Below are 12,841 nucleotides of genomic sequence, written 5' to 3'. Positions count from 1 at the left end.
CTTATCTTCAGATCAAAATTCAATGTATTCTACTTATTTTTGTGCAGTTTGTCAGAAACACTTGACTACATGATTTGATGGTGATGTTCATATTCAGTGGCCCATGATATAGGGTGCAGTCAATAGTAACAGGAAAAAGATGACAAGTATGGAAAGAAATATCCAATGCAAATTTTGTGACCTGAACAAAATTTTTGCAAATCTAATGATCTTTGACAGGTATCCATGAGGCTTTTATTTACTTAGGCATTTATAATTTAAACCAAAACAAGAAAATCTATCAAGATAATATAATTGATTCTACCTTAATCAAGACAGTTTTCTTCCTAAACCAGAGTTTTTCTCCTGTGGTGTGTATTGACTAATAATTTTCTTTGTCTGTCTCAAAAATGACCTCACAGCAAGTCAAATAAATTCAACTTTGATTTTAATGTTATATTTAACATTATTTTCATTTCTTTTAGAATTAGTTTTATTTTCAATGGACAAATCATAATTGTACAAACCTAAGGGGTATGATGTGATGTTTTCATGTGTGCATATAATGTGGTATGATTAAATCAAGCTAATCACCCTATCATCATATCACTTATCTATCATTTTTTTATAGTGAGACATTTGAAATTTACTCCCTTAGTTATTTTGAAATACATGCCAGAACCACACTTAAAGCATTATAGGTTGTAAGTGAACCCATTTATCTAGAGTTCTGAGTTACTTTACAATTAGCAAAGTCCCTGGGGAAAGCAGTGGAAAGGTACTAGGCCACATAATGAATCTATTGCTCCAAGCACTTAAATATCAAACCACAGAAATGAACTCAAATCTGGAATATTACATATGTCTTAGAGATACATGTGGTAAAACCTTTATGCCCATTTAATAAGAACATAACTTCTTGAAATAATATGTTTTCTGAGAAGATGATGAGTACAACCTTAAGTCTGTATCACCTTGAATTTCTTTATGGACATAGTGTTATATTCAAGGGAAATCAAATGTGAGCTCTGAAAAGGATCTCAGACACCATTAAATCCAACACGTTTTATAAACAAACAAACAAAAAACCAATGCCCAGAGAAGTTAAGTGCTATTCTCTAGCCTCAGGGTCAGCAAACTTTTCCTGCAAAGGGCCAGATGGTAAATATTTTAGGATTTGTGGGCCATATAGTCTCTCACAACCATTCAGCTCTGTTGTTGTAGTACATAAGGCACTACAACAATGAGTGAGCATTTTCTGCATTCCAACAGAATTTCATTTATGAAAAGTGGTGCTGGCCTGGAATTGGCCTGTGGGCCATGGTTTACCAAACCCTTACGTAGACTGCATAGCTGAATAAAGTCAGAGACTGGCCAGACTTAGCTTTCATTATTTGCTATAGTTTATTTATTTATTCATTCTTTTATTCATCTAAGACATAAGGCGGGATAAGGGATTCTGCTATAGTTGATATGCTTGATTCCAAGTTCAGACTGTAGGATTTTATCTACAGGGATAAAACTTAGCAATCTCTATTAATTGTGTCTCAAGGAGACATTTCCAGTTGGAAAGCAAGTTTCTAATCTTAGAAATTGTCTATAGGACACAAAATTTTGTAGAGCTAATAGCATACTACATCAGCATTTTTAGGTTTGTGTTCCCAAATGCATAGGTGGCCTAATCATCTTATTACCAGATGTGAGCCATAAGGATTTCCAGGATCAGTCTCCATCCTCAACCCCTGGGTCATGAGCCTTTCTTCCAGGGAGTTCTCATAGCATTTGGCTCGCCTTCCATTACCCCATTCTTCCTAATACAGTATCTCTGCCAAATGATATGAGGAAAAACCACTTTTGAAAACAAATAAGGAGAGGAGACCCAAAAGGACTGGCCCAAGTGAAGCAGAAGAACAGAAGTGCTGAGTCATTCACTGATTCTTTTCAGCCTTGGCAATGTACTGGGGATAGGGAAGTGAATAATGGAGACTAGGGTCCTGTTCTAAGGGATTCCGAAGTAGAGTGAAGGAGCATTAAATAGATAGTAGTAAGTTCTGTGAAAATAAAAAAAATAAATAAGAGCATAATGGAACAAAGAGTAGGGGCTGTGGAAAGGGAAAAATGAGCTACATAAAATACAGTGAGTAGAGAATGCCTCTCTAAGAGGTTGTCTTTTGGGACAAGTCCTGCATGATGACAAGAAACCAACCTCATGGGGATCTTGGAAATGTGAGAATGTGCTGAGGCAGGCACTTATTTGGTACATTCAGTGTGGTTAGACTAGAGCAGGCAGATAAGCACAAGACTGGTGTGAGATGAGGTCACAACAGAAGACATGGGTAGCTGCAACCCCTGGTCAGCATGCCTATGAGTCAATGTCTCCTACAAACAGGGGACACACTCAACAGAGTATGAGCGAAAATGACCCATTGGGGTGTGGGTTGAAAATATCAGCACTTTTATTTAAATGTATTTTTTGTCTAAAAAATTGAAATAAATTAAGCTTTGCTAATTAGTACACATAAAGATTGCCACTGGCACCCTCTCTCACTGAGGATGTTTGAAGGTTATGAATCAGGTATGGTACTGGAAATTTCCCAAGGTAAAAGAGTTATCAAGGGGTCTACCAGGGCACCCGCAATACTTTAGTTCTATTGCAGTTGATATATGCCTTGTTAAGTGAATTCACAGATTATATTATTTAGTTGTAACTAAGTGAACACAATTGGTTTAAAGAGCTCTGTGCAAAGAAATTAAGCATTAGAAACAGTGTTAATAATGCAAGTACAAAAAAAAAGCAAGAAAATAGTAGACTTTACATTTCTCTTTCTCCTATTATAAGCCCTTCAACAGCTACAGGTTTTGGGTAAATACAATAATGATATAATTTAACACTTTCAAGAGTGTTTGATCACCATATTTGATATCATGATTCAGTATTCAGATATGCATATACTGACATATAAATATATACAGATATAGAGATACCAGCATATAATTGAAATGAGAGCTTCTCAGAACAATACTTATTAATAATGTACTCTGACTTTTTTCTATTTTATTAAATAATTATTAATATTGTAATCCATCAATAGGCTGTTGTGATATGCAATTTGAAACATACTAATATAATCAGATCCAAAGATAAATCAGCCAAGAAAAATTGGAATTAAGGAGACTACCTGAAATATGGATTAACATCCATTACTGTTAACCATCAATATCACCACAAAAGTATATTTCCCCACTTAAAAATTGGCTAATGGCAGCATGAAGTCACCACAATTTGAAAAATATTTTAAAAATTAAACATCCAGACCAAGAAAACAAATCACTACAATGTGTTTCAGTAATATTAAAAAACACAAGACAACCTTCAATCCGTTACTTTACAAAATTTTACTAAACTTGATGTTTAAAAACTGGTTTTAAGATCTCTTAATATATTAATCTAGTTATATATATAGTATTTGTAATGATCTATCTACATATACAGACACACATCTATATTGACATTCTTACTATTTGGTTTTTGTTTTTCTCTTACTGAAGTAATATGTATACAAATAAGTTTCAAGACCATCACTGTAGCTCACAGAATTTGTCTATTCTGTATCTTCAGTGGCCATCTATAGATTTCCAGAACCCTAAAATGGAGGACTCTGCTTCTTCGCTTTGTTTCTCCTACTATTGCCTAAATCCAATGTTCTTGGCCCTAGCCTGGAAACTGTTAAATAAAATTTGTGGAAGGCCTTTGATTTGGGCTGAACTCCTGCATGAGGCCCTAATAGATCAACCCAAAATGGAGTCAGTCATGCTAACATTGCATGTCACCATACTGAAACCTATACTGTTTACTTGTAAGATCTGACCTTTTTAAGAAATCAGAAGAGAGAGGATAGCCAAATTCCATTAAGCCAACAATATTCCCTGTAAGGAAAGCAACTTAGAAAGAACCAATCTGCATTTTGTTCCTTGTTTCTGCTTTCTTCAGCTTTTTCTGCCTATAAAGCCCACCCTCTCTGCTCAGCTAATCGAAGCTCCTTTCTATTTTGTAAACTAGATGCTATCCAATTCACGGATTGTTAATAAAAGCCAATTAGAACTTTAAAACTCAATTTCTTGAAATTTGAGTTTTTGACAAAACTGTACCTACTTGCAGATTCTTGTTCCCAAAGAATTAATGAACATAAGACATCATAAGAGACCAAGCCCTATAATAGTTACATGTCAAAGACTTGCATGAGTCAGTTGATTTTTATTCAACTCACTCTACAATTGGATATCCATTTAGAAAAACAAAAAGTATGAAAGTTCTGGTTTATCCTGACCACCACTCAGTTTACCAGTCAAATATTCTGCCCTAGTTAAGAGTACTAACTTTGGAGAAAGACAAACAAGCCTGGACTAGTCATATTAGACATACGAACCTTAGCAAATCTCTTAGCCTCCCTATGCCTCAGTTTCCATATTCACAAAATGGTGAAAATACTTACCTCTAATTAATCTTGGTATAAGGGTTGATCAGAAAATCTATGGAATGCACTTTAGCACTAGGCTAAGCATAGAATGAGTACTTTGTAAGCTGTAGCTACCACTATTGCTATTGTCATAGTTGTCTTTGGCTGTGATTTAATTCTGTGTAGTACATCTTTATATGTCACATACAGCTCTAGATGAACTTTTTTTAAAAAAACACAAAGTCACATATTTTTACATTCATGAAGAAGAAAACAATATCATCCTAATTATATTTGCAACAATACTAAATCTCTTGGTCAGACTGGCACTGTTGTCTTGGCCACTTTCTATTTCATAGCTTCTGGGTCAACTCTCAAAATGAATATAACCACCTACCTGTATATTTCAAAAATGATGATGACATAGAAGGTCAAAGTTTGAGATCCTGTATTTTATTTTCCACTCTATGGGATACATTCAGGTCATTAAATCACTTAGTTTTTTTCACTTGGTCTCTTTTTCATTCACCTAAAAGATAAATGATATCTGGTTTTGAGTACCTTCTTTGTATAAAATGTGTTACACATTTTTTAAGAATACCATCATTCACTCAGTTTTACTCATTGCAAAAATTTTCCTGGAAACAGCACAAATGGATGTTCTTTTCTACCTCTACCACCCTCAATTTGAATAATGGTCAATTTTATGAAACTACTGCTAACAATGAATTATAGGGCTTTTCCACATTTTTTCTGCACAAGAATATTTACTAGAAAAAAATTCGTTTTACTAGAGAGTGAAACATATTTTACTATAAACAAAATAGTCAAGAATGCCAACAAAATCAAAGAGCCATAAGGTCAATGGAAAGTGCCCATTAAACTTTTTTTCAATTTTCGAATGCATCTTTGTTATTAGTGGAAAAGCAAATGAGTAGAAGTCTTAATGGATAAACAGAACATCAATTCACCATAATATTCACCAAGCAACAAAAGAACAACAGGATAGCTTTGCATATTAAGACAAGAGGCATGATCACTTTTCAGTTTGCTCAATAACCCCTCAGTCACTCAGGAAGAAACATACACTTTTCCCAAAGGATATCAAAAGCTCCTATTCTCCAATTGTGCATGCAAATCAAAAGCACTGGTCATTTTCTTCTTCCCTTCTACTTAAAATGTTCAGTCTTGGCTTAGTCTTGTGGGCTCAGGCATCCCCTAGGTGGCTTCCTCTGACCTCATCCCTCTCACATGTCTAACTATTCCTTTAGTGCTGCCAAAGCAGTGCCCTTAAAGTGCCCTCAGTCAACACCCAGGCTCCTCTCAGCTTGCTCCCTCATCCCTTTACTCTTGTTAACTTTCCGAGCAGTCTTTATTTATTCATTTCAGTTATTCCCGGAGATGTTATTTTCACAGAACCATGCAATGTGTGTGATTTGCCAAGGCCACAGCATTTGTTGGAAACCAGTCTTCCCCTCCTCTGCCTGGCAGCCTATTATCTTCTTTTAATAGCACCTGCAGCAAATTCACAGCCTAAAGTTGTGACATTACCATGATATCCAAGTCAACCAATGTCAAGGTCCTAAACATAGAAGTATTTCAATGCGAAAGAAAGCATAGCAAAATCTGAGTAACAGGAGAAAAACGTACACGCTTCAACATATATCTTTATTAATATTAAATTGGGTTAAAGTCATTTCTGGCTGTCAAAAGAGTTCTTTCGCATATTATTCAAAGAAGGAGCACTGCAAATTAAGACATGTTATGGCTATGCCAAAATTCCGGATAAAATGCATTGAAAGGATACTGAGGGAAAAAAAATGGAGAAAAACACTTCTAAGCTGTATTCATCAAGCATGTAAGACATCAATTCTTTCTACCTCAGAAGCACTGAGCTAGGGGCAGAAATTACTATTATTAAGTATTTTTAGTTTACATTGAATTCACTAGCACTGATCTGTTTTCTTTAGACATACACAATATTTATGACTTTGGTTGTAGTTTATGATTGCACTATGAAATAATATGTGTCATCATTCTTTTAATAAGGGAAAACATTTAAATGACTTTCTACTACCAACATCCAGGATAGCCTAGGGGATACCATAGACCTCCATAATATCCTTCAGTTCCCACCAAAGTCTCCTCAAAAATCCATGCAATGTAAAAAAAAAGCAGCAAACTTGTGCAAACATAGCTTCAAAACAAGTTCCCTAACCACACACCTCCAATCAAGTTGCTACCCATAAACACCTTAGTCCTGGTCCACAAAGATACAGACACCAAAATGAGATCAAATGTAGATTTTTTTTAAGCAAAAATTCCTGTGTAAAGAAAAATATGGACAGAGCTGGGCAAGGCTAAGAGAGCTGACAGACTCACTTTGACTTGGATGAAAGAGTGCTACACTTCCTTAATGTCTAAGGAAGGTTCAGCAAAGCTGTCAGGGAGTTTCTGAGCCAAAGTTAGCCAAGGAAAGAATCTATCTCCTGGGACAGTGCACGTTAGTATCCCCATCATGCTCAGTCATTTCTGGGAGCAATCTTCAGGGTGCATGATCCACAAGGGATTGTAGGAGCCAGAGCCCTGACACAACAAGCCAGAGACCTCCCAATTACAGGAGGCCTGTAAGGTACATTATCAGAGCCAACACTCCTATATCACTTCTACATAGAAATTCCAGTGTTTATACTTATAAATTTTGAGCCTGACATCCAAATTTTCTCCAATCTCTGACTAATCCATGTAAAGTAAACTTTACTTTCCAGGACTTCTTTTTTGTCACTTTACATTAGTCTAGCTACCCCTTGGGTGCCCACATGAGCCCCAAAGACCACCAAAATGCTTTCCGTCTTGCTATTTCCTCCCTCTACTACTTTTCCCACCTCAGGTCTTCTTTTCAATATCCTACCTACTTTTTAAGGGCCATTTGAAAAGCCAATTCAACACTGATAAAGTTTGGATCTGTGTTCCCACCCAAATCTCATGTCAAATTATAACCCCCAATGTTGGAGGTGGGGCCTGGTGGGAGGTGAATTGGATCATGGGGGTGTATATCCCCCTTGGTGTTCATGTGATAGTGAGTGAGTTCTCATGAGATCTGGTTATTTAAAAGTGTGTTGCACCTCCCCTCTTCCCCTTGCTCCTGCTCCATCCCTGTAAGACGTACATGCTTCTCCTTTGCCTTCTGCCATAATTCAAAGTTTCCTGAGGCCTCCCCAGAAGCCAAGCAGATGCCTACCTCATGCTTCCTGTACAGCCTATGGAATCATGAGCCAACTAAGCCTCTTTTATTTATAAATTACCCAGTCTGAGGCATTTCTTTATAGCAATGCAAAAACAGACTAATACAAACACTTATAACTCTTATCCCCACCATACTCTCAACCCCATCCCTAGTAGAAAGGCTCTCTATCACCTTAGAACCTCTATGGGACTTTATTTATTTGAAGATGAGCACTTGGAGTATTTAGCACTTTCTTTTGCTTTAGTTGTTATAAGTTTTATCTCTATAGCAGACGTTGGGTAAGATTGTACCTATTTCAAATTTGTATTACTGTAATACCATGCAAACCATAAACTGAATAAGTAAATGGATAAATTAATGAAGGACAAATTCTGGCCTGGTGCTTACTATCTACCCAGGAGTAAAAGTAAAGCTAAATAAACTTCTTTATTTTGTATTTTCTTATTTTTGTGTTTGGGCCGATTTTCTTTTAATTTCATGAGATAAGAAGGAACTATCAAACCCAAAGTACTATTGATCCTAACATTCAAGGGAAAAAACAAAAAAGAAAAAAGAAACACAGACCTGAGAAGGGATATATCATCACTGCTGCAGTCATGGAGAAGTACACATAGTATAATGAGACACACAGCAAATTGACCCAACAAATGACTCTTTCTTGAGAGATTTGAGTATAAGGTCCTAATAATACCTCTTCAACTATCTATTTCCTTTTTCTCAGATAGCATTTATCTTAGACCTCAGTGTCAATTTCATATTAGAGCATATGGTTCTTGTTCATCTTTGTATCAAACATATCCATAATTACTAAAAAGAAATACAATTATTAAATACCCTAAAACTGTATAAGAGTCACACAGCAGAGACTTTTTCTTTATTTAAATTTTTTAATTAAATACTTTTTGAAAGCATTTCAACTGAATTCAAGTCTAGATTAAAAGGAAAATCTTCAAATTGATTCTGCTCTTATATGAATAGAGAACCTTGTAAACTTTTCAATAAAAGAACAATCAGTGGTAAATAAAGATTAATCAAACTTCATCTCCCAGGATAACAAGGAATGTGAGATTTACAGAAAGTCCTTGAAACTCATCCCACCTCACTTTCAGCAATGAAAGAATATCTATTACTAACTTGGTTTAGGAAAAACCCAAACTGACTTACAAAATGTTTATCTCTTTAGTGAGTTCATTTATAACGAGATTTCAAGAACCTCATTAGATGTTTCCCAGGCAGAAACATTTTTCTCCAAGACAATTCACCTATTTTAAATATCATTAAAGTGTGATTGGCATACATCCCATGGGGAGCTGTCACCCAGAGGGAGAACACAATACTAATAGCTAGTCAGGTGCCAACTGGCTTTAAGTTGCCAATTCTCTTTCCCAGAAAAACTCAGTATATCTAAGCAAAGGGAGCTTAATGATAATCAGGACACATTCTGTAGCATCAAAAATCTGCTTAGTAAGAGATAAATCAGGATTGCAAACACCACCTGAGTCAGAGTGTCTTCAATCACACAGTCCAGTTAAACCCTGAAAGAAGCTAACTTTAGGCCAAGATCCCGTAGATGATCCTCAGTCAAGCAGTTTGCAGCTCCTTGCACATCAATCAAAAAGGTGATTACCCTGAGACATAGTAACCAAGTGTAACAAATTTGCTTAAAATAAAATAGACAGCCAAGAACCACAGCAACCCATTCTTAAAAACAATCAATATCTTGAGGAACAATTATTTCCTAAATATATGCATATTATTATAGATTTAAACTGCTCCAGCAAATGCATTTTAATTTTATGTTGTCCCAAGGAGTATTCTTGTTGCATTTAATTGGTAAATTGCCTCATTTAGGTGAATCATTTTTGGAAGTTTGCCATATGCAAGGAAAAAGTTAAAGTTAGTAGAAGTGACAGTCTGGATCCTCAAGTATAAAGGGTAGAACAAGTGCCCTCAACAAAAGGAAGTACTGAAAAGAAAGAAAAGGGCATGGGCAGAGTGGAAATATCCGGAAATAGAAATGAGCATTTTATTTGAAGTGGCAGCAGTAGCTTGGGGTTGACAGGACAGTGGGGACAAGAGTTATAAGTACAATCTCAGTGTTGGATTGGCATTTAAACCTTAGGAAAACCACTTAATGTAACTGAAAAAAAAAAAATGAAAAACAAACAAACAAAACAGAAGCAGGATGATAGAAATGATAACCCAAAAAGCAAAAAATCTTAAAATATGTGGAGAAAATCATTTCAGTAATTCCTTCCTGACATTGAACTTCAATGTTATATCTAAAATAGTTATACATTGCATAACAAACTATTTAGCTTCTAAAATATGAAAAGGCAGGAATGCAAAGTCTTAGAAAATGGCCTTCCTTTATGCAAAATGAAGCAATTTTATTGTTCTAACTTTTTAAAAATTATCCTAGAAAATGTCCCCCTTATCTCAAGGTTCTAACTCCAAATGATCAATTCTAAGTTTGAAAGAACAAAGGTAAATATATTTTACAAAACTTCATCATTTGAAAACCTGAAATTCCTTTTGAACACTGCAGAATAAAGTCACAAAACATCGCATAATGCTGTGCTTTGCTTCTTTCCTCCCTGCTTTTACCTATTATCCTACCTTTATTGCAGAGAATAAAAATTTATATCCTCGGGCAATTATGTCCTTGTCTGCAAGTGTAGTTCTTTCCATGTGCAGTAAATGAATAATTTTTTAATTAAATAAATGTCAAATAGTTCAGTTCATGCATAGGAATGGCCTTAATAAGCCTGTATTGTGTACGCAAATGTTGAAGAACATAGTGAGGAAGCAAATAATATTTTCACTCCTTCAGCTGTTTATTAGAACCAAGGATAGGAAAAAAATAAATTGACAGCTAGATTTTTAAGAATTTCTGCAAGTATAACATTTGCTTTCTTAATAATTTACATTATAAACGCATCTTCTTTTTAAATTTACCTTAGTCAGGAGAACAGGAAGAAGTCTCATTTATACAGGACATCATGAACTAACTCAAAGTGCATTTCACAAGATACTTTTCAGGTAGAATCAACTTTTTTACTTCTTTAAGAGTTTTCAAGAGATCCAAGATGGCTGATCACTAGCAGCTCGGCATTGTAGCTCCCAGTGAAAGCGCAAAGAACGAGAGGATGCCACACCTTCACATGAATTCTTGTTGCTCACGCACCAGGAGATTCCCAGCGGAGGAGCCCCACGGGTCGTCAGCGCGACTCTTGTGACTGGCGAGGCGGTTTTGCCGGCGCCTTGGAGCATCGGTTCTTGGTGCAGAGTCAGAAAAGCACCATCAATCTTAACGCCGCTGATTTAGTCAGCGCAGTGGGTTGCTCAGATTTCGGCGCTGAGAATCAATAAGTTGGACGTCCACTCAGAAACCCAATTACAAAGACGGTAATTATAAAGATCACAGATGGATAAATCTACAACGAAGGGAAGAAAACAGCCAAAAAAGGCTGAGAATACCCAAGATCAGAACGCCTCTCCCTTAGCAGGGGATCACAGTTCCTCATCAGTAACGGAACAATGCCTGATGGAGAACGAGTGTGTTCCAATTACAGAAACAGGCTTCAAAATGTGGATAATGAGAAACTTCTGTGAATTAAAAGAACTTGTTCTAATCCAATACAAAGAAACTAAGAACTTTGAAAAAAGGATTGACGAAATGTTAACAAGAATACACAATTTAGAGAGGAATATAAGTGAATTGATGGAGCTGAAAAACACAATACGAGAACTACGTGAACTATGCACAAGTTTTAACAGCCGAATTGATCAAGCAGAAGAAAGGATATCAGAGGTCGAAGACCAATTCAATGAAATAAAACAAGAAGACAAGATTAGAGAAAAAAGATAAAAAGGAACGAGCAAAGTCTCCAAGAAATAGGGGACTATGTGAAAAGACCTAATCTACACTTGATAGGTGTACCTGAATGTGACGAAGAGAATGAATCCAAGCTGGAAAATACGCTTCAGGATACTATTCAGGAAAATTTTCCTAACCTAGTAAGGCAGAATAATACTCAACTCCAGGCAATACAGAGAACACCACAAAGATATTCCTCAAGAAGAGCAACTCCAAGGCACATAATCATCAGATTCACCAGGGTTGAAATGAAGGAGAAAATACTAAGGGCAGCCAGAGAGAAAGGTCAGGTTACCCACAAAGGGAAGCCTATCAGACTTACAGGAGATCTCTCAGCAGAAACCCTACAAGCCAGAAGAGAGTGGGGGCCAATATTCAACATCCTTAAATAAAAGAACTTTCAACCAAGAATTTCACATCCAGCCAAACTAAGCTTCATAAGTGAAGGAAAAATAAAGTTTTTTGTGAATAAGCAAGCACTCAGAGATTTCATCACCACCAGACCTGCTTTACAAGAGCTTCTGAAAGAACCACTACACATAGAAAGGAACAAACAGTATCAGCCTTTCTAAAAAATACCAAAAAGAGCATCAATATAATGAAGAATTTACATCAACTAAATTCTAAATTTAAATTGACTAAATCCCCCAATCCAAAGACAGACAGGCAATTTGAATAAAAAACTAAAACCCATCAGTATGCTGCATCCAGACCCATCTCACATTCAAGGATGCACAAAGACTCAAAACAAGGGATGGAGAAAGATTTACCAACCAAACAGAGAGCTAAAATAAATAAATAAAAAGTAGAAGTTACAATTGCCTCTGATAAAATAGTCGTTAAAGCAACAAAGATCAAAAGAAGCAAAGAAGGACATTATATAATGATAAAAGGATCAATGCAACAACAAGAAGAGCTAAAGATCCTAAATATATACGCACCCAATACAGGAATACCGAGACATACAAGACTAATAAAGAGACTTAGACTCCCATACAATAATAGTGGGAGACTTCAACATTAATACTAGACAGATCAATGAGACAGAAAATTAACAACGATATCCAGGACTTGAACTCAGATCTGGAACAAGTAAACATAATTAACATTGATAGAACTCTCCACTTTACACAAAATATACACTCTTATCAGTACCACATCATTTCAACTTAGAAGTTTAGACGAAATGTTGGTTGGCTCCTTGTTTGTTATTCTCTTCCCTCACTTTCTTTTATGTCTCCATTATTAAGGACAATTATAGGCATACCCATATTTAGA

General features: G+C 35.9%; 1 protein-coding gene across 2 annotated transcripts in view; it reads right to left on the bottom strand.

The window, feature by feature from the left end:
• FRMPD4 (FERM and PDZ domain containing 4) overlaps positions 1–12,841 on the bottom strand; it is a 915,426-nt gene that overhangs the window by 871,608 nt on the left and 30,977 nt on the right. For both annotated transcript variants that reach the window (XM_074391531.1, XM_074391527.1), the window contains exon 2: positions 4,834–4,965. In XM_074391531.1, the coding sequence (XP_074247632.1) occupies positions 4,834–4,861 (28 nt within the window). In that variant the 5' untranslated portion in view covers positions 4,862–4,965. The remainder of the gene's footprint in view (positions 1–4,833; positions 4,966–12,841) is intronic.

Source organism: Saimiri boliviensis, chromosome X (assembly GCF_048565385.1).
Source record: "Saimiri boliviensis isolate mSaiBol1 chromosome X, mSaiBol1.pri, whole genome shotgun sequence".
NCBI classification, from domain to species: Eukaryota; Metazoa; Chordata; class Mammalia; order Primates; family Cebidae; genus Saimiri; species Saimiri boliviensis.
Note: the sequence above shows the minus strand (reverse complement) of the source record. Positions and strands in the feature narration are given on the sequence as shown.